Source organism: Dendrobates tinctorius, unplaced genomic scaffold (assembly GCF_039654945.1).
Source record: "Dendrobates tinctorius isolate UK_male_01 unplaced genomic scaffold, ASM3965494v1 ptg000223l, whole genome shotgun sequence".
Lineage (NCBI taxonomy): Eukaryota > Metazoa > Chordata > Amphibia > Anura > Dendrobatidae > Dendrobates > Dendrobates tinctorius.
In genome coordinates, this window is record NW_027361890.1 from 11,155,366 (window position 1) to 11,182,428 (window position 27,063).

At 44.5% G+C, this 27,063-nt stretch overlaps 1 protein-coding gene and 1 pseudogene across 8 annotated transcripts in view; one reads left to right on the forward strand and one right to left on the reverse strand.

The window, feature by feature from the left end:
• Positions 1 to 18,713, reverse strand: part of PTPRT (protein tyrosine phosphatase receptor type T) — a 648,808-nt gene extending 630,095 nt beyond the window's left edge. For 4 of the 8 annotated variants that reach the window (XM_073555335.1, XM_073555333.1, XM_073555332.1 and 1 more), the window contains exon 1: positions 18,487 to 18,712. In XM_073555335.1, coding sequence (XP_073411436.1) covers positions 18,487 to 18,553 — 67 coding nt within the window. In that variant the 5' untranslated portion in view covers positions 18,554 to 18,712. Of the gene's footprint in view, positions 1 to 18,486 lie in introns of all 8 variants that reach the window. The other 4 variants (XM_073555336.1, XM_073555338.1, XM_073555337.1 and 1 more) reach the window with 2 other exon arrangements.
• On the forward strand, positions 282 to 14,098 carry LOC141059013 (myosin-9-like; annotated as a pseudogene).
• Positions 18,714 to 27,063: the final 8,350 nt, after the last annotated feature.

Consider the following 27,063-nt stretch of genomic DNA (forward strand, 5'->3'; position numbering starts at 1 on the left):
AAGTGGCTTGCTGTAACTCGGTGGGGTTACGAAGGTGACACCAGCAGCTGTGTGTGAGCGGCAGCTGGAGGTGTTGGTGATCGGTGACAGCAGGAGCTGTGGCAGTACCAGCAAGAACTTGTGTGGTATCATGTGTAAAGGGCCAGTACAAGCCCGAGAGACAATCTGTGTTGTGTGAACTTTGGTCTAAGAAGACCTGTAGAAAGGACATGGGGAAATCCCGAAAGGGGGCGGTGACCAAAAAGGGGATAGTCGCCCAAAAGAGGGTGGAGTCCCGGGGAATGGGGGCAGAGCATCCCGATGTAAAAGGGGTGGTACAGATGAACTGGTGCCAGGAGCAAATGTCCTATGTCTGTCCTATGTGCCTGGTGAACTACCCAGCCCACATGATGCTATGGGGGTGTGGCCTCCAGATAGATAATGAAGATATAGTTGGTCTGGTCATCCCTGGGAACCCGGTGACTCAAGTGCGGGTTGCTCGCGGCAGAAAGGTGGGGGTCACTTGCAACCACAGGGGCACAAAGAGTTGCCCGATCGCCAGGGTAGTCTTGGAGACAGGCTGGGACATCGAGGGACAGGATGTCACGATAGTCCGGAATCCGTCCTGTCCAGTGGTTATAGGCCGGGATTCTAGACTGTTCTCTGGCTTGTGGGAAAGGGGAGTTCCTCTACAGCAAGGGGATGGAGACGTTTCTACTGTTGGGCTAGCAGACAGTGAGACGGTGACTCTTGCTAAAGTGGACAAGTCAGTCGTAGAAGTGACCGGAAGAAGGGGTACAGCTGCCCAACTTGCAGACCTGACGTCTCGTGACATGACGGATGGTGGGCTGGGAGATGAATGAGACGACTAGTGTTGAGCATTCCGATACTGCAATATCGGGTATCGGCCGATATTCGCTGTATCGGAGTTCCGATACTGAGTTCCGATACTTTTAGAATATCGAATACCGGAATCGGAAGTTCCCATAATGCAATGAGCCAGTTTGATTTTATTCAGCCAATGAGGAATCCTAAGAAGTGTGGGCACACCCTGTTATGCATGTTATGCATGTTAACTAATGGCATGGCTGTGATTGGCTGCGAGCAGACCATCCAGCTGCTCCTCCCCCAGACACACGCTGAACAGTGATCTATGGAAAGTGAAACTAGTGAGGGAGGAGGAAATGACAAGTTCTCATTTCAATGCCAGAACACACCCCCCCGGACATTTATCTTAGAAGCAAGAGATGATATCTTGGAAACTGTGCAGACTAGCCACAAAAGGTAAATTACTTATTGTCAGCATTCTGCAGCCCAGATATGCAATGGGATTATGTGAAAAGCCCGGACAACCCGTTTAACATAGTCAATATCTTTGTAACTCCGAATGTCTTTAAAAAAATAATAATTCCTGCTATTCCATTTGATTGGGCTAAACCTCTATACCTTTAATGTCTCCTCCATCTCCCCCCAGTACATTCTACATTAATCTAAGTTGTTTTCCTTCATGTAGAATTAACCTACAAGGAAAGTAAGGTTTTTTTTCATTCCGATATTTGTGTCCCATTGACTTGCACTGGTTTCCGATATCGGAATCGGCGATATCCAATATTTTTTGGGTATCGGTCCAATCCAATCCGATCCGATATTTCCCGATATCGGAAGGTATCGCTCAACACTAGAGACGACAGGAGCGGACACACGGTCAGAGGGTAACTAGAGTGTTCACTCGGAGGATCGGCGTGACTCAGACTCTGGGGGTGACTGTGGCTCTGAGAGAGAAAGAGAGCACAGACTAGAAGAACTAGAGAAGGAAGTCTCCGAGCTCAAAGATCACCTGGCAACAAGGCAAGGTCTGAATAAGTCCCTCAGAGAAGAGGTACGAGTACTCACAGAAACTGTAAGAGGTCTTCTGTGGGAGAAGAAGTGGGACGAAGACTTACAGCAGCCAGGCCCGAGTGAGGAACAGAGTGAAGACAAGAAGAAACTGAAAAGTATGGAAGCAGAGATGATTCATATGCAGGAGGAGCTTGCGGCTGCAGAGCATGCTAAAAGGCAAGCACAGCAGGAAAGAGATGAACTGGCCGATGCAATTTGCAACAACAGTGGTAAAGGTGCTCTGGCTTTGGAATAAAAGAGGAGTTTAGAGTCTCGCATTGCACAGCTTGAAGAAGAATTGGAAGAAGAACAAAGCAACGTTGAATTAGCCAATGACAGGCTGAGAAAGGCCACACTTCAGGTTGACCAGATGAATGCTGATCTGAATGCAGAATGTAGTAATGCTCAGAAGAGCGAGAATGCCTGTCAGCAATTAGATTGCCAGAATAAGGAGTTAAAAACAAAGTTACAAGAATTAGAGGGCTCTGTTGAATCCAAATTCAAGGCTTCCATCACCGCTTTGGAAGCAAAGGTTGCACAACTGGAGCAACAGCTTGATGCTGCAACTAAAGAGCGATAATCTGCACGCAAACAACTACGTCGTACAGAGAAAAAACTGAAGGATGTACTAATGCAAATGGATGATGAAAGGCGTAATTCTGAGCAGTACAAAGACCTGGTGGAGGGAAATAATGTTCGTCTGAAACAGCTGAAGCGCCAGGTGGAAGAAGCAGAGAAAGAGGCTCAACGTGCCAATACATTGAACCGTAGATTACAGCGTGAACTGGAGGATGCTACAGAGACAGCAGATGCAATGATCCATGAGGTTAATGCACTGAAAAGCAAACTTAGACGTAGTGATGTACCATTTGTTACAAGATGCATAGGCAGAAAAGAAGTTGACGGAGCGCACTGTAGAAGTGTGGTGACTAAACAGTGTATGATGATGCAGACAGACTGTGACTGGAGGGCCAAAGCCCAAGACCAGTATTCTGACTGCTGGGGGCGGGGGAGGCATAATGTAGAGATGAGGCCCTAAGACAGACAAAACAGACGGAGACGGTTTTCTCGACCTGTGGGGCAAGGTGTCATGGGTGCCTGGTCTTGAGATCCCATGGTGATGTTGTGTGTTCAGCCCCACAAGCTTGAACAGAGGGGGGAGGTATGTGGTGTAGTGACCACTGTGTCTGCTAGGGGGTGCTGTGTGGGTGTCCAGGACGGGTGTACAGGCACATCCTGGGTGGTAACAGGAGTAGGGTCCTAAATGACCGTTATGTATCCCAAGGTGGGTGGCATTGGGATGAAGGCTTGATTATGTGCTGATCAGCAGAGGTACTGCTGATGTTTCTGGTACAATGTGTTTGGGAGAAGCCTTCAGGTGATTGGTGAGACGGATGGAATCAATCACCTACAAACCCACCCAGGGGTGTGTGTCTAGAACGCCATAGTAAAGTGTATGTGTGTGTGTGAATGGTTGTAGGACCTGCGATGAGGTCATAGCCATGTGATCCGGTGGGCGTGGCTACGGACCATATACGGTGTCCAGGGTAGGTCACATGAGTGAATGCTTGGACCCGGTTGGTCCGTATGGAAGGTCTCGTCAGACGACTGCAGGAAGATGTGTCAGCCTTCCTGAGTGCACATGGAGATGTGTGTCTGATAGTTCCCTGGAGGGAATGAATGTCTGCACTGAGAAGCGGCCGTGAGGTAACCCGGACAGGGGATATAACTGTGAGGCTAGAAAGCCTGCGCACCGGACATAGCAAAGCCTGTGTGACCACAGGATTTACAGAGCGGTGCTCTGACATGGACGTTATGCTGATCTGATATGAACTTTCAGTTGATGTTGATGGTTTATGCTGCATAATAAACCGAATGAACTGAGTTATGTTGAGAAACCTGTGCCGGACCTGACTTATCAGCTGCCTAGCGAGTATCCCCTACCTTAATGATAAGCGCTACCTTACTATATATATATATATATATATACATAGGGCTAGGGCAGACAGACGGCACCTGCGTAGAAGAAACAAGAGGCCAATGCACATAGAATGGCGGAATATCGCAATTGCAGGGCGCAGGCGCGGGACAGTCACTAGATGTCACCGTGAGTCTAATGGGAAGTGACAGGCAAGCAAATGAAGACCGGAGGCCGACTTTCCTTCCAGGCACCGAACGCCCCTGTGCCTGGAAGATCGGATTAACGTAAAGGATTTCTGAAAAACAAGACAGCAGAAATGAGGCATACAGGTATGGTTATTTTAAGTATTCTAGTATCCATATTAATAGCTTAGGCACATCAAAGGGGGTGACAGATTCCCTTTAAAGTGCATTCACATTGGTTGCAGGAGCTGGAATTGGTTGCATTTACACAGATCGATAATTAGCAAGCGTACAATCCTAAGAAGGCTTGCTCCCAATCATCATAAACGAGCCTCCGATTATGGTAGTACAAGCATTCTGAGTTTTAGGAGGCTGGTGGGAAAAGGGACCTTGGTATGAGTATGTTAATACATTACAAGGAGAAGGGAACAAAGCCTGTGTGGCGCCCTACATCTTTGTCGCCACAAAAGGATTAAATATGTACTATTTTGCATGTGTTTTGTGAGCAATGGGAGTTATGTTTTCTCTGCTAGAGACCACAACACACAAACACAATTTACCTCACTCCATTACTTGTCTGAAGCTTAGAGCTTTGCAGACATGCCCTAACTGGGAGGGGGAGGAGTCGAGAGTAGTTGTTTCGGTTGTGAAGAAGAAGGAAAGATGGAGAACGCTCTTGGAAGCCATGCCATGCACTTCCTTCAGGAGCAAAGCTAAGAAGCATCAGGGAATCAGCCCCTAGGCCATCCATGCTTTCAGAGCAGGGTAGTAAGCTGAGAGACTGTGTGAGTTTATACAACCAACAGTGGAGTGTTTTCCCCCGGGAAGACAGCAGCCAACTAGGATCAGTGAGAATTGTGCAAGAAGGAACGTGAGCTTCATACAGGATCCAAGCTGCAAGTTGCCAAAGGAGGAAAACACAGTGAGTAGTGGCTATACTGGAAAGTTTTAGACTCCGGGAAGCCTTGGTCCCAGAAAGGATTCGAATAGCAGGAAGCTTAAACCAAGCCACAGCAGAGTGAAGGATAGCTCCCATTCTGCAGAGCAGACTGTAACCTGGTGAGAGTTGTAACATCTCCCTCTGAACTGCATCTGAACTACAGTAAATGATAAAGCAACTTTCCTTGTCTCCTGCCTTATTACTCCGTGCCTTCTACTTCCATCACAATCTCTGGGGGCCAGCCCTGGTTGGAGAGGGTTAAACATCTGCACTGCAATCACCATCTACTCCCCCAGGGATTATCTGCAGTGCCGGCTAACCTACAGTCGAACAATCCAACTGGCATCATGAATCACTACATAAACTTTATTCCTAATCAATACTCCCCTTTTACATGACCGCCTGGCGCCACGGACCGGGTCACTGCCACTGTGACACATCCTGTTAAGATGACCGGCCTGGTACCGAGTATCCCACGGCCTCTGGGGTGCGTCACCTGCACTCAGGTGAAGGAAAATCTAGCTCCAAGTCCATGGGACTGTGGCATGAGTCTTTGCTATAGATTTTTTCTATAGAATATGGTGTGATGCAGACTGGCTGCCCATGGAGCTCATGCCTGTCTTCTTTAATGCTTGCTATAATTTGTCACTTCCTAAATTTAATTAGGAAAGTCTACCAATGCTAATTAATGCTGCTAAACATATTGATGTGTGGCGCCCCTGAGGGATCAGTCACCACAGAGGCACTGCACCTCATTCTGAGGTGTAGTATCCCACAATCCAGATAAGATGGAGACACCTGACCGCACTCAGACACTTGCATCCCACACACACTTAGAACAGCAGGGCACTCTATATGACCCCTGTTTGGTTCATGAAGGATATTGGGAGGTGGGTGGAGCTTAGGTTTTAAGTGGCAGAAATGTTGGAAGTTAGGACAGTTCCCCTTAGGTGGAGGAAGTGGAAGGATGTGTTTGCAGCAGCTCCTATTCAGGAGGAGCTGCTGGACGGATTAGCTTTGGAAGAAAGTTCCCTGAAGGGGAAAGGGGTTCTCCCAGAGGCACGGGTGGAGAGTGCTACCCGTGGGGCTCGTTCCACGCTGACAGATGTCAGGTGAGGGAGAATCCAGGTCGCAGAAGGGTCTCGGCCCCTAGCCTAGCGGAGTGGACAACAGGACTTAACTAGCAAGCTGATAGTTGTGGCAACTTTAGGGACCCCAGCCAACAACCACAGTTATCTTCTCCAGAAAGGCAGCCAGAAGGAATCAAGGAAACGTAGTGGGTCACGTTATCCGACAGGATTCGCGGTAGCTGGCCTGGGACACTGACTGTGAGGTGCTAGAAGGGAAAGAAAGTGGAAAGCAGCACTGTGGAGATGGCCAGGGAAGGCACATATTGAAGGGAGTGCTGGAAAAGTGTACTTCATCTGCCTGGGAGTTGACTGGGCCACTCACCTGGAGGACACGGCACCAAAGCGGGCATCTGTGTGCACCAGAACTGTGAGTAAACCTTTGGAATTGCACCTTACTGTGTCCTTTGAATTCTTGCCTCAACACTCACTCAGCACTGCTACATCTACCATCAGAAACCATTGCATCTTTAACCAATCACCACTGCCCTGGAACAACAGCTCTGCATGTGGAGAGAGCTATTCCAACACTGCTGCATTACACTATCAGTCCCAGAGGATCTGCACTACAGTTCTGGTCACCTCTGACTAGATACCACAGGTGGCGTCACGAACACTGATTACAAAAAACTCTTCATTTCTCATTCCCCTTTAAATACAGCCCTTATATTGGATGCCCAGGGCCACGGACCAGGTCACTGCCACTGTGACACTGTCCCTTTAAGAAAGTGGCCCAGTACCGAGTTCCCCACTGCCCTGGTAGGATACTCCAGATGGCCCTCACCTCAGCGTATTCGCCATTTTCCCATCTCATTCCTATTCTCCATTTATTACCATGTTGTACCTGCTTATAAACAGCAATGCTGGACGTGGCTTAGGAATAGCACCGGAAGCCAGCTGATAAATTGGCTAAGATTACGAGTCTCTGTGCCACGTACCAGCTACAATTATTTGCTCATGGGCTTTGTCCATGTCTGTGCTAAAATGACAATGAAATGGTAAGTATTGTGCTCTTATAGAAAATACTGGGGCACAGAAAGGCAGCTAGTTGGGAGACTTACAGACTGATGTGCACCTTTCTGGCTATTTTACGCTAAATAACATCACCAAACTAGCATATAAAGGGTTAGTATACAAAACGTGTCCCAATTCAGACCTTGTAAAAGTCCATTTAAAATGAACAATTACTTGCCCCAATTTCAATAATGGGGCAGTTGAGGGGTTATTTTAAGTGGTGGAAACTTAAGTTGCATTGGTACTAGATGACACATGGCCAGTCTCTACCTATGGTTTACAGATGCCAGGGCAATATTGGCACGCCCACACTGGCATCACTCAAAATACCTGGTATGTCTTTTTCTCTTGCTAGGCCTGGTTAGTGTTACGGTTTTATTTCAGGACATACAGGTGGCAGATATTAGGTACTTATTCATTGGAGCGGCTCTTCTTCACCGTCCACAGACAGCGGTCACAGGCTGCACCCCTATGTGATGCACTAAACGTTTGTTAGATTTACAAAGCGAGAGCGGGGCGAGTTATACGAGATCCTTAATTGAAAGATTTTATCAACTTAAAAAGAACAGCTCTAAAAACCCCATACGTCTCTGAAAGGCTGTGTGCTGAGTGCCCCCTTCTGGCCACTACATGTACTGCACATGAAGAAATCTATCTCTGGAAAAGGTGCCAGCATTACACCTTGGCAAAAGAAAGTCTTTATCCAGGCACTCCATTGTTTATGCTTTGATGGAGACGTTAAGCAAGCCTGGCACTGCCGTTCCTATGATACGGATGGTTTTACAAGCGGTAACTGCTTGTAATATTTGATGCGCTCCTGTCTACCTGATCTGCTTGGAAATGATGGTAATGGGACTGAGCACCTGAATGCTATTTACTTAATGTCTTTATATGGAGCTAATGACGACGTATAATCCTATATATAATCATCATAAGGCGAGGTCTGGGCCGTGATGACACTTTTCAAATTGATTTTAACTATTAAGTTACTGCTGCAATTTGAAGGAACACATTTAGTTCTATGCAGTCTATAGACTGCAGCTGTTATAACATGGTAAAAAATCAGGTAGCGGCACTACAAATGGTAATCCAAGAATATGCCACCTTGATGAGGCCATAACGGGCTATTTAAAGGTTTCTTACATTTGTTAGGTGGACAAATGGTTCTACAGAAGAACAGTCATTGCACAATCGGTATATCTGACATTACTCCAAAAGACCCCCAAAAGCCTAGGGATTAGGAGAGCAGAATTGCTTAGGCCTCATTCAGACTCACTTTTTATTTTTTTGCAGAAAAAAATGGAGCGCGCTGGATAGAAATTTCATCCATTTTCAAGCTGTTTGTGTTTTTATCATAAGTGGATAATATTTTCCTAACTATAAAGCAGTAGGTAATCGAACAGCATTCTGATGACACAAGGATGGCATCTAAATAGTACCTGTTGTCTTTTTTCCATGAACCCATTTACTAGAATGGGGAGTTTTATCCACAAATCGGATGAAAAATGGACATGTGAACCGCACCATCCTTGAAAAACATGAATAAAGGACGTACATGAAAAACAGACATGGGGTCTTCTTCAGAAGTCGGTGTTCTTAGTGTTTTCAGCAGATAACACTTGAACCTTTTATAGCTTGTGAGACTTTACAAATTCGATTTTTAACTTGGTCCAGAAAAAAATGTACATGCATGTGTGATTGAGGCATAAGGGTAAAGCCAGAGGGAGCCGCACTAATGCAGCCAAATACCAAATTAAGTTGAAACGTGATGCATGATTTTGCCAGAAAACAGCTGTCTCATGCTTTCTGGCCCTTCACGTATGACTTTGTCATGCAATTCTTGCCTATATGGCACACTGTTCCCACATGTGAACCCAGACATGAAGTGCTACATGGCTGCCATAATTTCTAAGGATATTATATTCAACCTTGCAGTGGAATAACTGGAGTCCGATGGGCCTACATGCAAAATTTGGATCTGGCTCCTCCCCTCACACACATATAACTCCCCCTCGACCCATCTGCCCATGTATGTTAGTCAGATTTATAAGCCCGTGTTGCGTATTAAATCCTATAAGGACATACGAGTCCCCCCCCTTGCCCATTATGTAGTAATGTCTCCCATCCTGGTATATATGTTCCCCACCCTGGTAAATATCTTCATCATCCAGGTATATGCCTTCTCCATCCTGGTATATACAGCTCTGGCAAAAAATTAAGAGACCACTGCACAGTTTAATAAAAATCAGCTTCTCTACATGTCTGACAACCATTCCATTCCAGTGTCAGTTGAATTCCAGCCAGAGTACACCTCATTCTACTTAATGTGCTTCTGATTAGGTGATCACCTGAACCAAATCTGATTTAACGAAGGAAAGTATAAAAAAAACCCTGCTGTGGTGTTCACAATCCTCTTGCAATAGGGCAAGCTGGATGGCAAAACAAGTGCTAGTAATATCCCAAAAGTAATGGGAATGAAAAAATAACTTTTAACCATGCCAAAAGAGTTGAAAAGAAAAGTCTTAAGTGTGGAAAAGAAGGGCTCAATTCTGGCTTTACTAGCAGAGGGATACAGTGAGTGTCATATTACCTCCATCCTTAACATTTCTAAGAGGGCAGTCCATTACAACAAGGTCAAGCAGCAGGTAATGGAGACAACAAAGCTACAGACTGGTAGAGGGCGAAAACGACTCTCCACTGACCGGGATGACCGTCATCTTATTTGAATGTCACACAGCAACCGCAGGATGACATCAAGTGACCTACAAAAGGAATGGCAAATGGCAGCTGGGGTGAAGGACATGGCAAGAACAGTTAGTAACAGGCTCCTAGAGGCAGGGCTCAAGTCATGTAAAGCCTTTCATCAATGAGAAGCAAAGGAGAGCCAGGCTGACGTTTGCCAAAGACCATAAGGATTGGAGTAAGGTAATCTTCTCTGATTAGTCTAATTTTCAGCTTTGCCCAAAACCTGGTCGTCTAATGGTGAGACGGAGACCTGGAGAGGCGTACAAGCCACACTGTCTTGCACCCACTGTGAAATTTGGTGGAGGATCGGTGATGATCTGGGGATGTTTCAGCAAGGCTGGTATTGAGCAGGTTAATATTTGCGAAGGATGTATGAATCAAGCCGCATACAAGGTTATCCTGGAAAAACAGTTGATTCCTTCTGCTCAGGCAATGTTCCCCAACTCTGAGGACTGAGTTTTCCAGCAGGACAATGCGCCATGCCACACAGCTAGGGCAATCAATGTGTGGATGAAGGACCATCACATCAAATCCCTGTCATGGCCAGCCCAATCTCCAGACCTGAACCCCATTGAAAACCTCTGGAATGTAATCAAGAGGAAGATGGATAGTCACAAGCCATCAAACAAAGAAGAACTGCTTACATTTTTGTACCAGGAGTGACATAAGGTCACCCAAAAGCAGTGTGAAAGACTGGTGGAAAGCATGCCAAGATGCATGAAAGCTGTGACTAAAAATCATGGTTATTCCACAAAATATTGATTTCTGAACACTTCCTGAGTTAAAACATTAGTATTGTTGTTTCTAAATGATTATGAACTTGATTTCTTAGCATTATCTGAGGTCTGAAAGCACTGTTTTTTGTTTTTTTTTGTTATTTTTACCATTTCTCATTTTCTGAAAATAAATACAAAATTTAGGGCTTGGAAATTCGAAGACATGTTGTCAGTAGTTTACAGAATAAAAGAGCAATTTACATTTTACTCAAAAATATCCCTATAAAGAGAAAAATCAGACAAACTGAAAATTTTGCAGTGGTCTCTTAATTTTTGCCAGAGCTGTATGTTCCCCATCCTGGAAATTATCTGCCCCATTCAGGTATGTGCATTCCCCATCCTGGTATATATGTGTCCCATCCTGGTATATATGTCCCCCATTCTGCCGCTGTTCTTTAATACATAGAAAAAAAAAGATTTTACTCTTCCCTCCGCTCCCCAGCCGCACAGCATCCTGTTCTGAAGCCATCAGCTGACTTCAGCGAGCAAGCGACAGGAGCCCATGAAGTCACTGTCATGTTCCCCAAATCCATGTGCACGCCGATGTCCGCTGCTTGCCTCTGATTGGCCAGCAGCATGTATTGCAGTGCACGGACCCCTGCACCACAATACACTTCAGCCGAATGTGCAGCCGAGGATGCACAACCAGTTGAAGTTTCCTCTGGCATTGGCGGACCCCTCACCCGCATGGGCCCAGTTGCGACCTGTGCGACTGTGATCGTTAGACCCCTTGAACTTTGCCATTTTATGTAAAAAAAAATCCAAGATTACATTTCCCCCAGCCAGAGACTAAACATATCATCACATTTCTCCAGTTCATCAGTATCCAGAATATCACTCCTTGTGCATAGCTGTACATACATATGTATGGATGCAGCAGAGCATTTCATAGCTACATTGTTTGTGCATAGTAATTTAGTAGGTTTACAGATTTTAATATCACTCTGTTTAAGCTCTGCTACATCCGTGTGTTTGCGATTATTGGAATTTCTTATGCGTGTCTGACACTTATGGCCGCAGCAAAGTTATCCTATGTCGTAGTGTTGGAGACCAAAGTATGAGCTGCCAGTCATCCTAGATCCAGAACGAAGCCTACATAGAATACATTACAAATGTGGAATGAATAACTCATTACATTTCTCATAAGAAGTAGTTCATATCCCATAGCGTGGGGTGCAATATTCTGCACATTATCATTGCAGTTTTACTACCAACCCATTTCCTTCAGAATTTAATAACATTCCTTCATTTCATGCATCTTCAGGCAGCAAACAAATACATATATATATATATATATATATATATATATATATATATATTATATTTAATATGGCTTTGCTCTTTCAATGCGCTTTACAAACCAGCTTGGTGCTTTGCCAGCCTCATGTGATTTACCCCCATTATAATGAACCCTTACAGTGCCATCACCTAGCAAGGAAATGGTTACCCTGTCTGCCAGAGTGATGAGAACCCTGGGGGCCGCGCCTGGCTTCCCCAGCCCACTGATAGCTCTCGCTTGCCTCTATATCAAAGTGTTTGTAGAAATTGATCAAATATTGCAGGGCCTGTCAGAGAATATTTACATTACGTCAGTCAAGACGACTTGAAACAGGATTTTAAAGAAGTTCAGATAACTATTTAATAGGGATTTATGTAGAGGTTAAAGCACTCTTCAAATCTATCACATTTACAAAGTCACTTTGTGGTACATGCTAGCAATCAATGACCACGGGTCAAAAAGGGCTTGAAGGTTTGTAGATCAGGAAAGCAAGACAGCTTTCTTCAAGAAACAAAGCCACACGTGTCAGAGACTTTGTCAGGTATTACAGCTCAACTATATTTTAAGGTCTATTACAAGCTTTGGAAATTATCACTTATCCGCAGGATCCCTACCGTTCCAATTAATGGGGCACTGCAAAGCTGTCTTGCTTTCCTGATCTACAAACCTTCAAGGCCTTTTGACCCATGGTCATTGTCTGATAGCATGTACAATACCACAAAGCTGCTGCCTTTCTCTATGGTGGGACTGCTGGAAAAAGCTAAGTGCAGTACTTGGCTCTCTGTGGCAGTCCTGTAGCGAATGAATGGAGTGACAGTGCACATGTCTGGCCATCTGTCCATTCAGGTAGGCTTCGTCTGACACTATTCCCTGTATTGGTAAGGGTACTAGATGTTGGACCCCCATGAATCAGCAAGTTATCACCCATCCTATGGATGGGTGATAACTTCTAAAGCCCCCTTCACACATAGTGAGATCTCTAGCGATATCGCTAAAGCGTCACTGATTTTGTGACGCAATAGCGATATCACTAGCGATCTCACTACATGTGACACTTACCTCCGACCCGGCTCCCCGCTGGATATCGCTGATCGCGCGAGATCGTCCTGGTCCATTTCTCGTTGTCAGCTTCCTGCTGGCGCCGACGAGTGACTCCATGGACACGGGAGGAAGTCGTCACCAGAGCTGCCATCTAACAGGTAAGTAACGACCGCTGACCGCTGCTACGTCACTGGTGAGATCTGCCTGTTTGGCAGCTCACTAGCAACCATTTAGCTATGCACCAGCAATCCTAACCGAGTCTATCATTGTCGGGATCGCTGGTGCATTGCTAAATATAATGGGACCTTTAAGATAGGAATAAGCCTTTAAGTAAGTAAATGCTTCAATGCCAATCACAGCCCAGAGATAAAAGTGGTGCTGTTTCTGTAAGAAAGCATCCATGCTTTCTAATCTTATACAACCACATTGAGATCCTTTTTTCTACCCAAAGTAGAATCCAGAGACCAAACCAGTATTATTGTACATCGATGATGTTGCCCTACACCGGGGGGGGGGACCTCAGGCCCTCAGGCCATTTACAGCCATCGATGACCATTTATCCGCCCCCCCCGTCCTGACTCCTGAGGACTGCAGTGCTTGAGGAAGCAGCTGTGTTTTGATGGCCACCAGCCTTTTAATTTCTTCTTGCTCTGTGAGCACCGGTACGCAATGTTCACTACCCAACACTGAGGCGCGTGCAATGAAACATGACGTCCTGACACCAGTGCCAGCGTCAGGACATACTCCATGGGCGGAGTAGTTAGCACACGATTCGTACGGACCCCCAAAAGATGGTATCCAAATGGCCCAGAAATAAGGTTCTCCACCCCTTCCCTACAGGCACCACCGGGGACTTGAGTTATGGGGTAAATCTTCTTGGTCGCCTCAGATGTATCATGCAGAATCACCATCCGGTAACTGAATAGCAAAGATCTCAAGGATCTGTGATACCCATTACTCATAGACCACCCATGCGGTAGTAAGATATGTTGTGGCTTCCATTGTTTTTGGTCATTCATGTGCAAATGTTGGAGAAGATGCAGTATGATGAATGTACATGTGCCCTGTGTATCTAATAAAATCCCTCTCAATTGACTGTCCATGTAGCACCCATGTTGGGGACTTTGATGCTTGGCACCAAGACTCGGACCGTATTTCCATTGTTCCATCTGATTCGGATGAGGTCTCCCATCCAGATAACATTGGCATGAAGTAGAAAGCATGTAGCCTGCCTGGCAGCTGCCCAGGTCTGTGAATTGTTCTCTTTATAAATACATTGGTCTCCGTTTGCTTAAGAAGAGACGATTAAAGATGAGGCATAATGATTAATCGGCTTCATTGACCATTACATTGCCACATTGGGTGCCATAGGGCATTGCCTGTGAAATATGACATTAGACATCAATTACATTCACATTATTACACTGTTTTCCACGCTTTTCTTCTTTAGGAGTCACTGCATCTCCAGAAAATGCAGTAAACAGCTATTTGGTGATATTTATTGCTTAAATGACTCAATTACTCGGGCTCCTATATACCAATTTCAGCTAATTGGCAGTAATAAAGCTGGAAATTAACCTTGTTTGCTACAAGTTAAAAAGTGACATTTCCTCAGACAGAGGAGGAGCGCTACCACTGGAAACAATGGCATCGCTGCTTTAAGTCGGGGAAATTGTAGTGTTTCTTCCAGCAAACAGATCATTCCCATCAATCTACCCTCATGTCGAAAACTACAACGAGCCATCACTTCTTTCAGCATTAGGCCATGTTCACACGATGCATTTGCAATGTGTTCCTTGACGTCACTTAAAAAAAATCCAGCAAAAAAACAATAATTTGACTGTTTTCGGAAAAATTGAGGCAAAAAATATACATCATGTGAACATAGCTTTAAGGATGGCACAAGAAGGTAAGCATGATCGACAGTCCGGCAACAACCCCTTGACAGCCCCGGATCCGAGGCAATATAGTGTAAGACCCAGACCTGATAGTCATCCCACTAATATCTGACCTGTCCCGTCACTGGAGATAATTCTGCACTTCTTATGCTCCTCAGAATTAGTATTCAGTCCTATGGCTACTGCTGCTGCTTTTGATAAATCTTGTTACTTTGGATGCACTAGATAATTTTTCTCAAGATAAATCTTCCATCAAACACAGCCACATATAAATATTCGATATTATCCCTGATGCTAAATATTTAATACTTCAGTAAACACTGTGGCTGGATAGTAACACCTTCTATATCAGCACGGGGAAGCTGCCATACTGCCAGAGGGGGGCTGTCTGCTGCACATAGCATAGCAAAATTTATAGAGGGTCTGTAAAGGGGTCCTCCAGTCCCGATTCTTACTATTAGCTCCAGTCGCTTTTGTATTAGCTGTTGGCCATAGAGGACCACCTACCACTGCCAAAACTATGAGCACCATAGCCTTTAATGGGTATCATGTAATGCCCTATTAAAAGAGCAATTACACTGGGCTTTTCTCCAATAATAGATGCTCTTGTGATCTTTCAGTGGGGGGGATGACTTACTTTGAACTAATTAGAAAAGGGTTATGGAAATTGGGGACAACTAAACCACAGAAGTCTTAAGTAGTCATAAGATGAATAAATAGATAAAAACATATAAAGATAGAGAGACAGATAGATAGATAGTAACCGACAGATATAGATAGACAGACAAACAGACAGACAGACAAATAGATATAGATAGATAGATAGATAGATAGATAGATAGATAGATAGATAGATTTGTGATAGATAGCTAGATAGATATAGAGACAGACAGATAGATAGTAACAGACAGATATGGATAGATAGATAGATACAGATAGATAGACAGACAGACAGACCGACAGACAGACAGACAGAGAGATAGATAGATAGATAGATAGATAGATAGATAGATAGATAGATATGTGATAGATAGCTAGATAGATATAGAGACAGACAGATAGATAGTAACAGACAGATATGGATAGAGATAGATAGATAGATAGATAGATAGATAGATAGATAGATAGATAGATATGTGATAGATAGATAGATATGGGATAGATAGATAGATAGATAGATAGATATGGGATAGACAGACAGATAGGTAGGTAGATTCATAGATAGATAGTTAGATATGTGATAGATACATAGATAAATATGGGATAGATAGATTTATAGATAGATAGATAGATATGGGATAGATAGATTTATAGATAGATAGTTAGATATGTGATAGATACATAGATAAATATGGGATAGATAGATTTATAGATAGATAGATAGATAGATAGATAGATAGATATGGGATAGATAGATTTATAGATAGATAGTTAGATATGTGATAGATACATAGATAGATAAATATGGGATGGATGGATAGATAGATAGATAGATAGATAGATAGATAGATAGATAGATATGGGATAGATAGATAGATAGGTATGGGATACATAGATAGATATGAGATAGCTAGATAGATATGGAATAGATGGATAGATAGATAGATAGATAGATATGGGATAGATAGGAGACAGATGGATGGATAGATGGATATATTATTGGTATTAATGTGCTGTTCCATTATTTTTTGCAGATAGATAAATAGATAGATTTATAGGAAAGTTGAGAAAGTTTCCAGGTGGAGCTGAATTGTTGCTGCTATAATTTATTGGTTAATAAAGACATCTTCACTTTTTATTGATCTTTTGGAGTGCTGCCATTTTTGGATGAAAGATAGTAGGGTGGATGGCTAGATACAGCTTATTGATAAGAGATTCTGTAGACAGATAATATCGATAGATAGATTATATTCCCATTAACTGTTAATGATCAGAGTTGAGGAGCACTGTAAGGATTGGCCCCAGTAGGCACCGCCAGCCCATAATAGGCATATTAGTGGCCTCTCCCCAGCAGGTGCCTTCTCTGGGGCTCCTTGGCATCTCTGGCACCACACACCTGTCACTCTCCCAGAGTATGCAGCTAGCACAAGTGTGTTTCACACTCCCACCCCCCAGAATAGCAGTGCCAGACACACAGATGCCCCCTCATGCCCAGCTGGGATCACAATACAGCTCAGAGCTTCAGTGTTAACAAGCTTTGAAGCTAAACTGGTCAGCAATCCGGGCAGCCTCATCCCTCATCCTAGACCTGAGGTGGATCATACTCTTCTATCATGTCATCCCACTCTTCTTCCATCATTCCACTAATATTCTGCATTTCACAGGTCCTACTCTACTCATCTCCAGCAGAAGGCACATCTCCCCTGGTAAATTAAAGGAGCACTAAACCAGTCCTGTCTGCTGAGAGGTGGAGGAACGATTGATGAGTGTAGTAGTGACTTTGTCCCATTAAAGCCCTGTATCCACTAATAACCAGCAGATCACATTCATGCACACAGCAGAGGGCGAGGGTCTCCTGAACTTCCCCATGAGTCGCTGCAGTCCTGGAATGGGCTCTGTCCTACAAATGCCACAGTAGACAGCCTTGACCTGTTCACAGACATAAACCTCTTTTGGTTCCTGACAAGGATCCAGCAGCAGAAGCCAATGTGATAAATGCATGCCAGGCTATGAGTCTATTCATTATAGCAAACGGTGCAATAACACATAACAGGCAGCGATCATTTAATTAGGGAACGGTAGAAGAGAAAAAATGGCATTTTCAATGGCACCTGTGTATCCTGTAAGTAATCAATACCTGTCCTGACACCCTGCAGAGAGGACATTATATCACCCAGAACAACCACTCCATCATGTCCAACTACAGAGGAAAAGCCCTGATGATCTGCAGTTATGGGATCACTTAACATCAGGACCAAAGCCAGCACTGTGCGACCAATATGGACCTAGAGTGGTCAATCAGTGGTCCTGATGATCTGCAGTTATGGGATCACTCCTCATCAGGACCAAAGCCAGCACTGTGTGACCCATATGGACCTAGAGTGGTCAATCAGTGGTCCTGATGATCTGCAGTTATGGGATCACTCAACATCAGGACCAAAGCCAGCACTGTGTGACCCATATGGACCTAGAGTGGTCAATCAGTGGTCATGATGATCTGCAGTTATGGGATCACTCCTCATCAGGACCAAAGCCAGCACTGTGTGACCCATATGGACCTAGAGTGGTCAATCAGTGGTCCTGATGATCTGCAGTTATGGGATCACTCAACATCAGGACCAAAGCCAGCACTGTGTGACCCATATGGACCTAGAGTGGTCAATCAGTGGTCATGATGATCTGCAGTTATGGGATCACTCCTCATCAGGACCAAAGCCAGCACTGTGTGACCCATATGGACCTAGAGTGGTCAATCAGTGGTCATGATGATCTGCAGTTATGGGATCACTCAACATCAGGACCAAAGCCAGCACTGTGTGACCCATATGGACCTAGAGTGGTCAATCAGTGGTCATGATCTCCTGCATTCATCAATGGACCTCCTCAACTCTGCATTTTCCAGATCGTGTCACTTTGTATTCAAAACAACTTGCATAGTTAAAAAAAAAGACAAATGTCCAACTACCAGGGAGCATCACCAATGCTGGCACTGAAATCCCATCGTGCCCATGAAATGGTGCCAGGCGGAGGAGTAAAGTTACGTTACCTGCAGATACCTCTCCCCTGGCTGCACACTGTAGGAGAATGCTGAGTAGACAGGCAGTCCCAAACATGGTAACCTGCGGAGAGGCTCCAGGTGCCAGGCTGGCGAGGAGGCTAACATCCTAGGAGCATGTCGGCAGAGGTGAGGGGCAGCAGGCTGGCACAGGCGGCAGTGGACCAGGCTGGATGCTGCTGATGCTCCGCTCTCAGTGGCTTTAACTGATCGAGGAAGGATTGAGAGAGAGCGAGCGAGAGAACAGTTTAAGGATCTCCCCGGAGCCCTAAAGCCTGCCTCCTCTCATCCCTCCTCCCTGCCAGCAGCCGCCAGCTGCGCCGCCTGCAAGGGTTAAACCTCAGCCAAAACACCCCACAAATGTGGTCTTGTATCGGGGAAGGTAAAGGGGGGCAGCCAGTAATGGGATCTAGGGGGGCTGGGGGAGAAGTCATCAGGGGGGCAGAGAGCCTGGCAGGAGCACATTATGTGTGCCAACAAGTGGCATGAGCAGCAGTTATGGGTAGATGCCATGGCAGTCCTTTTTGGACAGTTAACCATTTGTTTTACCACAGGGCTGACTCTACTATGATCATCATTTAAAGGGTGTCATTGGGTTGGCATCAGAAATCCACTTTTTTTTGTTCCCAAATAAAGTCATCCTCACACAACCTCAATGCCCTGGGGAGCAAAATAATTTACTAGAACAAGAAGAAAGTGAAGCATCATCCCCAAAAGGAAGGCTGCAATCCCCTGCATACAAATGCTCATATCTATGTCCATAGGTTCCACAGAAAGAAGGGAGCGCCCCAGAAATTCTCCAGAAGTAAGAACAGACTATATTCATCCATACACTTCTTGTTGTCCAGATGGATAGATGGATAGATATGGGATAGCTAGACAGATAGACAGATAGATAGATACGAGATAGATAGATATGGGATAGATAGACAGACAGACAGACAGACAGACAGATAGATAGATAGATAGATAAATGGATAGATAGATAAATAGATAGATAGATAGATAGATACTAGATTGATAAATATGGGATAGATAGATAGATAGATAGACAGACAGATAGGTGATGGATGGGTAGATAGATAGATAGATAGATAGATAGATACATAGATAGATAGATGTAATTCAAATTCAAAGAAGCTTTATTGGCAGGACTAAATACACATTAGTTTTGCCAAAGCAAGTGTACAAGAGGGAATAGGGATAGGGACTGTAGGGATGTTGGGTAGGGGCTGTAAGAAAGGTGGATGGGGGCAGATCCAGGATGGGGCTATAGAAGTCCATGGCATAGGGGATGTGGATGGGGGGGGGATGGGGCAAATCCAGGGTGGGGGCCATAGAAGTCCATGGCATATCATAGTTCTTTTTGTCGCAGCCTATGGCATGCGCTCACATATTGCACTGCTATCTCCACTGCTCTCATAGATAGATATACAAAAACCTGACCAGCATCTTCCAAGTGTGAATAGGTGCAAGCTGCAGTGACTGCAAAACATATATAAAAAAAGGCACAGCAGCACCCTGTGAATGCCAAGACATATAATGTCAATGGAAATAAAAACTTCCAAACGCTCTGTCCCTCAGCAAGATGTACTTACAAAAGCGAAGGATCTTAGCGCATGATTTGGCCAAATCATGTGTGCCCGTCAACTGCGGCAAGGTGACACTTCTCTGACGGGTCCTGTCTGAACCCTACCATATCCTACTATATATGCCACTTTCAGGTAAAAAAAACAAAAAAACTATAAAACTATTATAATGGACAAACATGTCTCTCCTGGGCAGTCACTGCAGCTTGCACCTATTCACACTTGGAAGATGCTGGTCAGGTTTTTTTGTATAGCTAAATATAGGGGGGGGTGACTCCCTCTGCTTGACCCTTGCACTCCTCCCGTTAACGTGCAGGTGTTCTCAGCCAGTTCTACTAGCCCATTCACTTGTAGGCTTGCAGCCCAGGAGAGAAATGTTTGTCCATTATAATAGGTTTGTTGTTTTTTTTTAACCTGAAAGTGGCATATATAGTAGGATATGGAAGGGTTCAGACAGGACCCGTCAGAGAAGTGTCACCTTGCCGCGGTTGACGGGCACACATGAATTGGCCAAATCATGCGCTAATAACCTTCTTTTTTGTGAGTACATCTTGCTGAGGGACAGAGCATTTGGAAGCTTTTATTTCCATTCACATTATATGTCTTGGCATTCACAGGGTGCTGCTGTGCTTTTTTTTTATAGATAGATAGATAGATAGATAGGTGATGGATGGATAGATAGATGATAGATACTGTAGATAGATAGTTAGATAAATAGACAGACAGATAGGTGATGGATAGATAGATATATAGATATGAAAAAAGCACAGCAGCACCCTGTGAATGCCAAGACATATGATGCCAATGGAAATAACAACTGCCAAACGCTCTGTCCCTCAGCAAAATGTACTTACAAAAGTGAAGGTTCTTAGCGCATGATTTGGCCAATTCATGTGTGCCCGTCAACCGCGGCAAGGTGACACTTCTCTGACGGGTCCTGTCTAAACCCTTCCATATTCTACTGTATATGCCACTTTCTGGTTAAAAAACCTACTATAATGGACAAACATGTCTCTCCTGGGCTGCAAGCCTCCAATTTGAATGGGCAAGTAGAACTGGTTGAGAACACCTGCCGGTTAATGGGAGGAGTGCAAGTGTCAGAGAGGAGGAAGTCACCCCCCCCCCCCCAAAATAGCTATACAAAAAAACTGACCAGCGCCTCCTAAGTGTGAACAGGTGCAATTTTTAGATATTCATTCCAAAAAAAGGCAGCACTCAATAGTAACTTTTTTCAAAGTGGTAGGTGAGTTTTATTCAGCCCACATATCAAGGCAACGTTTCGGCTCAACTGAGCCTTTCTCAAGCTAGATAGATAGATAGATAGATAGATAGATAGATAGATAGATAGATACTGTAGATAGATATTTCTCTATCACATTATACACTGGACAACCCTTTAACAGAGATTTCACAATTGCAGCATTCCTGACAGGTTATTACACTTGGGGTTATTTAGTTTGGAAAATCGAAGGCTTAGGGGTGATCTTATTACAATGTATAAATATATGCGGGGACAATACCAAGAGCTTTCTAATGATCTTTTTTCTCTTACACCTGTGACGGAGACAAGTGGGCATCCTCTACGTCTGGAGGAAAGAAGGTTTAAGCATACTCACAGACGCGGATTCTTTACTGTAAGAGCAGAGAGACTATGGAACTCTCTGCCATATGATGTTGTAATGAGTGATTCCCTACTAAAATTTAAGAAGGGCGTGGATGCCTTTCTTGAAAAGTATAATATTACAGGGTATATACACTAGTCTCCTTAATATTGCGTTGATCAAGGGAGCTAGTCTGATTGCCGTATGTGGAGTCAGGAAGGAATTTTTTTCCCCAATGTGAAGCTTACTGTTTGTCACATGGGGTTTTTTACCTTCCTCTGGATCAACATGTTAGGGCAAGTTAGGATAGGATATGGGTTGAACTAGATGGACTTAAAGTCTTCCTTCAACCTTAATAACTATGTTACTATGTTACTATGTATGGAGATTAGACACATATATGACCCCAGATTGCAGCATCGTCATATGATCCAGTTTTCAGTGTGAATCCATATAAGATTGGGATACTGTAACTGAGTGATCTGAGCAACTATAACTAGCCAAGGTTAGAATTTAAAATCCTGTCAGCCTTGTGAGGTTTTTCATGCAACCATGAACATACTGACGATAGCGTGATTGAGGAAAAAAACTGTGAAATAGGATCCTGTGGACATACACAATGTGACAATAAAAGAGGACAGAGGACGATGTCCCGAACAATTCTTATGAACAGGTGGCGCAAAGTGGAACAAGTTGCAGCCGAATACAAGGCTGGTGCCCAAATAACGTGTCCAAATGCACAATTTGGGTTTGTCATTCATTAGCATGGATGGGTCATAACAGCAGATGAAACTCAAAGGCAGCAATATAGTGGATATTTGAATGCAAAAATTGAATCACTGAGCAGTATTGAACCATTGCCTGGTTAGATGAATCCAGATTTCTGTAGCGCCATGCAGATGGGAGAGCCAGAATATTTAACTAACAACATGAATCAATGAACTCTTTTATCGGGTGTCCACAGTTAAGGCTGGTGCGGTAATAATGTATGGACTACACAGTGGCTTGCAAAAGTATTCACCCCCTGGCTTTTAACCCCTTCGCAACCGAGCCTGTTTTTGCCTTTGTGACCGGGCCAATTTTTTAAATTCTGACCAGTGTCACTTTATGAGGTCATAACTCTAGAACGCTTCAACGGATCCTACTGATTCTGACATTGTTTTCTCATGACATATTGTACTTCATGATGGTGGTAAAAAATTTTTGATATGATCTGCGCTTATTTTTAAAAAAATCAAAATTTGGCAAAAATTTAGAAAATTTTGCAATTTTCAAACTTTTAATTTTTATGCCCTTAAATCAGAGAGTGATATCGCACAAAATAGTTAATAAATAACATTTCCCACATGTCTACTTTACATCTGCACAATTTTGGAAACATAATTTTTTTTTTTTAGGAAGTTATAAGGGTTAAAAGTTGACCAGCGATTTCTCATTTTTACAACAAAATTTGCAACACCATTCTTTTTAGGGACCACCTCACATTTGAAGTGAGTTTGGGGGGTCGATATGACAGAAAATACCCAAAAGTGACACCATTCTAAAAACTGCACCTCTCAATGTACTCAAAACCACATTCAAGAAGTTTATTAACCCTTCAGGTGCTTCACATGAATGAATGGAATATGGAAGGAAAAAATAAACATTTAACTTTTTTTCACAAACATTTTACTTCAAAACCATTTTTTTTATTTTCACAAGTGTAAAAAGAGAAAATGAACCACAAAATTTTTTGTGCAATTTCTCCCGAATACGCCGATACCCCGTCTGTGGGGCTAAACCACTGTTTGAACACACGACAGAGCTCAGAACGGAAGGAGTGCCGTTTGACTTTTTCAATGCAGAATTGGCTGGAATTGAGATCGGATGCCATGTCGCATTTGGAGAGCCCCTGATGTACCTAAACAGTGGAAACCCCCCACAAGTGACCCCATTTTGGAAATTAGACCCCCCCAAGGGACTTATCTAGATGTGTGGTGAGCACTTTGAACCCCCAAGTGTTTCACTAAAGTTTATAATGTAGAACCGTGAAAATAAAAAAAATCATTTTTTTTCCGCAAAAATGATCTTTTAGCCTCCAATTTTTATTTTCCTAAGGGTAACAGGAGAAATTGGACCCCAAAAGTTGTTGTCCAATTTGTCCTGAGTACGTTGGTACCCTATATGTGGGAGAAAACTACTGTTTGGGCACACGGTGGGGCTCGGAAGGGAAGTAGTGACGTTCTGAAATGCAGACTTTGATGGAATGGTCTGCGGGTGTCATGTCGCGTTTGCAGAGCCCCTGATGTGCCTAAACAGTGGAAATCCCCCACAAGTGACCCCATTTTGGAAACTAGACCCCCCAAGGAACTTATCTAGATGTGTGGTGAGCACTTTGAACCCCCAAGTGTTTCAGTAAAGTTTATAATGTAGAGGCGTGAAAATAAAAAAATCATTTTTTTTCCACAAAAATGATCTTTTACCCCCAATTTTTATTTTCACAAGGGTAACACTAGAAATTGGACCCTAAGAGTTGTTGTCCAATTTGTCCTGAGTACGCTGGTACCCCATATGTGGGAGAAAACTACTGTTTGGGCACACGGTGGGGCTCGGAAGGGAAGTAATGACGTTCTGAAATGCAGACTTTGATGGAATGGTCTGCAGGCATCATATTGCCTTTACAGAGCCCCTGATGTACCTAAACAGTGGAAACCCCCAATTCTAATTCCAACCCTAACCCCAACACACCCCTAACCCTAATCTCAGCCCTAACCATAACCCTAACCACAAACCTAACACCAACACACGCATAACCTTAATCCCAGCCCTAGCCCTAACCCTAGCCCTAACCCTAGCCCTAACCCTAACCTTAACCCTAACCCTAGCCCTAACCCTAACCCTAACCCTAGCCCTAACCCTAGCCCTAGCCCTAACCTGTGTACCTGCTTTTTTTTTCTTTACTTTTTTTTATTTTTGTGACAAGATCGCTGCTCTGCGATCTGACTCATAGTAACGCCACTTCTCCTCTGATCTCACACTGACAGATGATCAGAGGTGAAGCAGCGTTACTATGTGACAAGATCGCTGCCTGGCACATAATAACGCGACTTCTCCTCTGATCTCACAATGACAGATGATCAGAGGTGAAGCAGCGTTACTGTGTGTCAAGATCGCTGCCTGGCACAGCTGTGCCAGGCAGCGATCAGCTGTGCCAGGCAGCGATCTAGTCACACAGTAACGCTGCTTCACCTCTGATCATCTGTCAGTGTTAGATCAGAGGAGAAGCCGCGTTACAATGAGTGAGATCGCCGGGAAACAAGCAGCTTTCCCAGCGATCGCTCCCATTGGCTGCTGTGACGCTGACGTCATCAGGACCTGAACCAATCAGGTCTCGATGACGTCGGGGGTCCCAGCATGCATTGTGCACCGGGATCCCCGCGTTGTAAGGTATGTGGGGGTCCCGGGGCGCACAAAACCGCCGACAGTAGATAAACGTCAGCGCTGCACAAAGCCCAGCAAGCGCCAACGTTTATCTACTGTGGGCGGTCGGGAAGAGGTTAAACTATTTTGCTACATTACAACCTGTGGTTAATTTTTTTGTAATCTGATTTCTGTGTGATGCATCAGCACTAAATACTATAGTGTAAATTGATGAAGTGAGAAAATATAGCCATAAATTACATTTATGGATCAAATAGCTAAAAATTGGCATGTGCATATGGATTCATTCCTTTTACTATGAAGCCCCTAAAACATTCTGATGCAAGCAATTACATCCATAATTCACATGCTTAGTGAAAGGTGTTACGCCCAAAGGTGACGCATGTGGTTCGTGGACCCACTGGGACACACGATACAGGGCGGGACCAGGGATACAGGTTCAGGACACTGGCCACACTGGAACCAGGTGACCAATCAACTCACTAGTAGTACATCTTTTACTAATGATTCAATAGGTTGCTAGGTGACTCCCTAGGGGAGAGGCCGTCTTTAATACAAGATGCCTTACAGCTATTGGCTGGGACCCATCTTGCAGGTGTACTACATGCCTCTGAGCAACAAGCTGAGGGCATTTAGTTGATGCGTGCTGCCTCTTTAAAAACAGGGGAGCGCTCATAATAGGCGCACACATCAGGAAGCAGAAGAGAGACCACGCTGCGCGCCTGAGCTAAGAGCCGGAAAGGTGAGTAAGCCAGCATCCCTGCAAGAAGGGAGAAGGGAACACCATGCACAGGCGCCAGTAGCAGTGCTACAAAAGGAAATCCTCTTGCGTGCAATCTAAGTGTCACTTGGTATGTCAGTATATACACACCTTCACCTCCAAATGGCCACAGAGGCTGCAACACCATCAAGCAAGAGGCACCACTAAGGCTAAGTGTCTTCATCCTATAGTTAGAATCTGAGCAGAAACCTTGGGGGTTAATGCAGTTGGTCTCTCTTTGAACTGGGAAGGGCTTTTTATGGCCATTCTAGGCTTGCATCCATATCAGTTTTACTTTTGCCCTCGGCTGAGTTAAGTGACCCCTGTGCATTTGTGTGCCTGTGCTTTGTGCCTGTGTTTCTGAGTGTGTAGCCCATTTTTGACCTGGCCTGTCCCTCATGTTGCTCTTGTCCTCTGTTTTGGTACTGTCTGTGGCTATCTCGGTTTTGACTCTGGCTTATTCTCTGGTTATCCCTTTGTCTATCCCTTTGGTATTGGAATTGGCTCGCCGGGTGCTCTGACCCACGCTTTCACCTGATTATCCTTCTCTCTTGGCGCTTGTCGGCATTCCTCATTTGAATCCCCTCGTAACTCATCCGGCGGCGCTCCTTACCCCAGCTAGCAGGGTCTCCGTGCTTGTCCCCGCCTCCTGTGGTCACATGCCGCAGGTCCTGTTAGTCAGCGGTCAGGCATCTCTTGCTTCCTGAGCACCACTATGCTGCTGTCCCCTACTTGATACAGTACCTACACGGACCCAGGTGAGTTGGTTTGCTGTGCCCGTGATACCACCAATCTTATCTGTTCGGCTTTGCACAGGACCCGTGTCCGCTCCTTGTCAGGTCGGTCACGGGGTCCTGACACTAAGTTCACATTAGGATTCAGCTGAGCTGCGGACGGCTGCGTACTTTCTCCGTTAAGCTCCGCCTACTTCTACAGTCTTCTGTTTAGCTCCGCCTACTTATGCATGCATTCTGCGTACCTATCTTTAACATTGGGTATGCAGGACATGCGAATGTATGCAAATATATGCAGATGTGTCATTTTCACGTGCCCGCCGAACAAACAGAAGCGCAATAGAAACCCAAAGAATCCTGCTAAATCAACACTCGTGTGGTTTAACAGGAAACATGTAAATGTTTTAGAGTGGCCCAGTCAAAGTCCAGACCTTAATCCAATTGAGAATCTGTGGTCAGACTTG